Below are 2,635 nucleotides of genomic sequence, written 5' to 3'. Positions count from 1 at the left end.
CTCCTTGCTCCACCAGGGAGTTTTGATTGTAGGGTATTTCGGTCTCTCCGGGTAATTTCCCTTATAGGCCTCTCTTATTGCGTCACTTACATACTGCGCCGCGTACTCAAGATTCTCTTCTGGGTCAAATCTGTTTGGGGCTTTCATCAGGATGGCCTCCAGGTCCATCCTATAGTCTTCCCATTTTGTAGACCTTTGGTTTCAATCCCATTCTTTTTTCACCATATGCAGGAGATTGTAGCAAATCTGCTTATGGTTAGAACCAGAGCGCTCTCCAGAGACCCTCCAGTCCCGCGCCAGGTCCGCCACTCTCCCAATACTGATGGTGATATCTAATACTTCTTGTCTTCTGCAGTCCATGAAGGTGGGTACCGTTCCTCTGTTTAGGATCATTAAGCTGATGTCCATAATGAATTGGAGGCTTTCTCCCCTCGGGTTTATAGTCGAACTCCCCCACTCTATGTGGTGTGAGTTTGCACCGCAGCCCGATAGGAGTTCAAGTCCCCTCTCCTTCGCGTAGGACACCAGATCTCTTACCCCTTTTGGTGGTGGTTCTTCTTGAGAGTCATAGGGCATGTAAGCTGACCCTATGAGTATGTCCAAGTGTCTGTCTTCGCCGTGGTCCAACCTTGTCCGTATAACGGTGGTGTCGCCATCGCTGAGCTGTGACATAAAAATAGCATTTAGTCCCTTAATTGCAATGCAGGTCCTAATTTTGTCCTGAGTGTCTGCTTTATAGATGGTTCCACAGCCACTCAGTCTTTTTATAGCGTTATTCAGGAGCCAAAGCACCTGAATTATTGCTATTACTGTCTGCATCCCAGCTATGCTCCTGGCTAGAATCGCTGAAGCGCTTTTGCTGTGATGCAAGTTAATTTGTACTATTGGTACTTCGAGTCCCACCATTTTTAAGCTGACTCGCTCGCACCGGCAGTCACTCCCTCCTTACGTTCTCCGTCAAGCAACGTATTTCGAGGAATTAAGTGTCTAGATGTTGTCTATATGTTCGTCTTCGAGGAAGTAAGTGTTTGATTTCGAGGAAGTGGGTGTCTAGGTGTTCACCTTCGAGGAAGTGAGTGTCTAGGTGTTCGCTGTCGATGAAATAGATGTCTACGTGTTCGACGTCGAGGAAATGAGTATCTAGGTGTTCGCCTTCGAGGAAGTGAGTGTCTAGGTATTCGCCGACGAGGATATGGGTGTCTAGGTGTTTGCTGTCCAGGAAGTAGGTGTCTACGTGTTCGCCTTCTAGGAAGTGAGTGTTTAAGTGTTCGCCTTCGAGAAAGTGAGTGTCTAGGTGTTCGTCGTCGAGGAAATGGGTATCTAGATGTTTGTTTGTTTGTAAGAAACGTCGTCGTCGTCGTCATCGTCATTGTTGCCAGCTACGAAGTGAGGAAATACATTCTGGAATTTTTGGCGCAAGAGATAAATGTGGTCGCAACGGGTATCTATAAATCTATAATATCGACCGCTACGATCGTCAAAGTCGGATTAAGAGTCACGGCAATAACAAATGATTGAAGTTAGGAAATCTGTCACATCGATGGCATAAACGAACACGTAAGTGAGTTAAGAATAAATATCGATCGCTGCGATCCGTACGATCGTTAAAGTCGGATTAAAAGTTTCGGCTATAACAAAGGATTGAGGTTAGGAAACCTGTCACATCGATGGCTAGACGAACACGTAAGTGAGGTTAGAATAAATAAATATTTTCTGCTTTATTACACAAATTTTCTGCTATAAAACACATTCTGCTGTAAGAATACAAATTACTTTCTATATAATTTTGTTTTTACAGCATTTGGTTAGGTTACTTATTTACCGAGATACTACCGTGACTCCAGATCTGGAAGTTTATTTCAATCAATCAAATAAGTTTTAGATAAATATTTCGAATTACACAGTCAGCCTCAAAGTCACTTCCGAGTGACCTTGACCTTGACCTTGACCCTCAAGAAGGTCGTCATTGACCATTCCCGTCGCTCGTCCTTCGTTAAAAAGTTATTAACCAAAAAAGATTTAAAAATAACGTACTATTTCTGCGTATATTCTGCGTACTATTTACGTGGATAATGGTATTAAAATGTTTATAAGAGCTTCCATTGCTGCTAATATTTACTAATTTTATTCAATGTACATTTTTACTCATTTTATTCATTACTTGACGATACATTAATTATTTAATGAATATAGAGAAACCATTAATCGAAAAAATTACGGTAATCTCTCATTAAAATCGCTCAACTCTCATCCCTCTCCCCCCTGTGCACCTATTTTATTTGTAAAGTAACTTTTACCTCCCCCTGCATAGGGGCACACGACTTCTATGATTGTACTGTTGCTATGATAGTACTGTCGGGGTAGACCTCTGAGACGGTGTGGGTGCGGGGGGGTGGCCGAAGGCCCCCTTGCACCCGCCCGCGCGCGTGTGTGTGTGTGTTTTCCATTCGTTATATAACGATTACTTGATATTTTACTGTCACTTGATATTACTTGTCTATTACTTGATATTTTACACACACACACACACACACGCACCCGCACCCACACCGTCGACAGAGGTCTGCCCCGACAGTACTATCATAGTAACAGTATAATCGTAGAAGTCGTGTGCCCCTGTGCAGAGGGGTGGGGG

General features: G+C 43.4%; 1 protein-coding gene across 1 annotated transcript; it reads right to left on the bottom strand.

Moving 5' to 3' along the window:
- Window positions 1-201: 201 nt before the first annotated feature.
- Window positions 202-906, bottom strand: LOC108774496 (uncharacterized). Its single transcript, XM_018540626.1, has one exon. It carries the CDS (start codon window positions 904-906, stop codon window positions 202-204), a length of 705 nt encoding a protein of 234 aa, XP_018396128.1.
- Window positions 907-2,635: the final 1,729 nt, after the last annotated feature.

Source organism: Cyphomyrmex costatus, unplaced genomic scaffold, assembly GCF_001594065.2.
Source record: "Cyphomyrmex costatus isolate MS0001 unplaced genomic scaffold, Ccosl1.0 scaffold256, whole genome shotgun sequence".
Taxonomy (NCBI): domain Eukaryota; kingdom Metazoa; phylum Arthropoda; class Insecta; order Hymenoptera; family Formicidae; genus Cyphomyrmex; species Cyphomyrmex costatus.
Note: the sequence above shows the minus strand (reverse complement) of the source record. Positions and strands in the feature narration are given on the sequence as shown.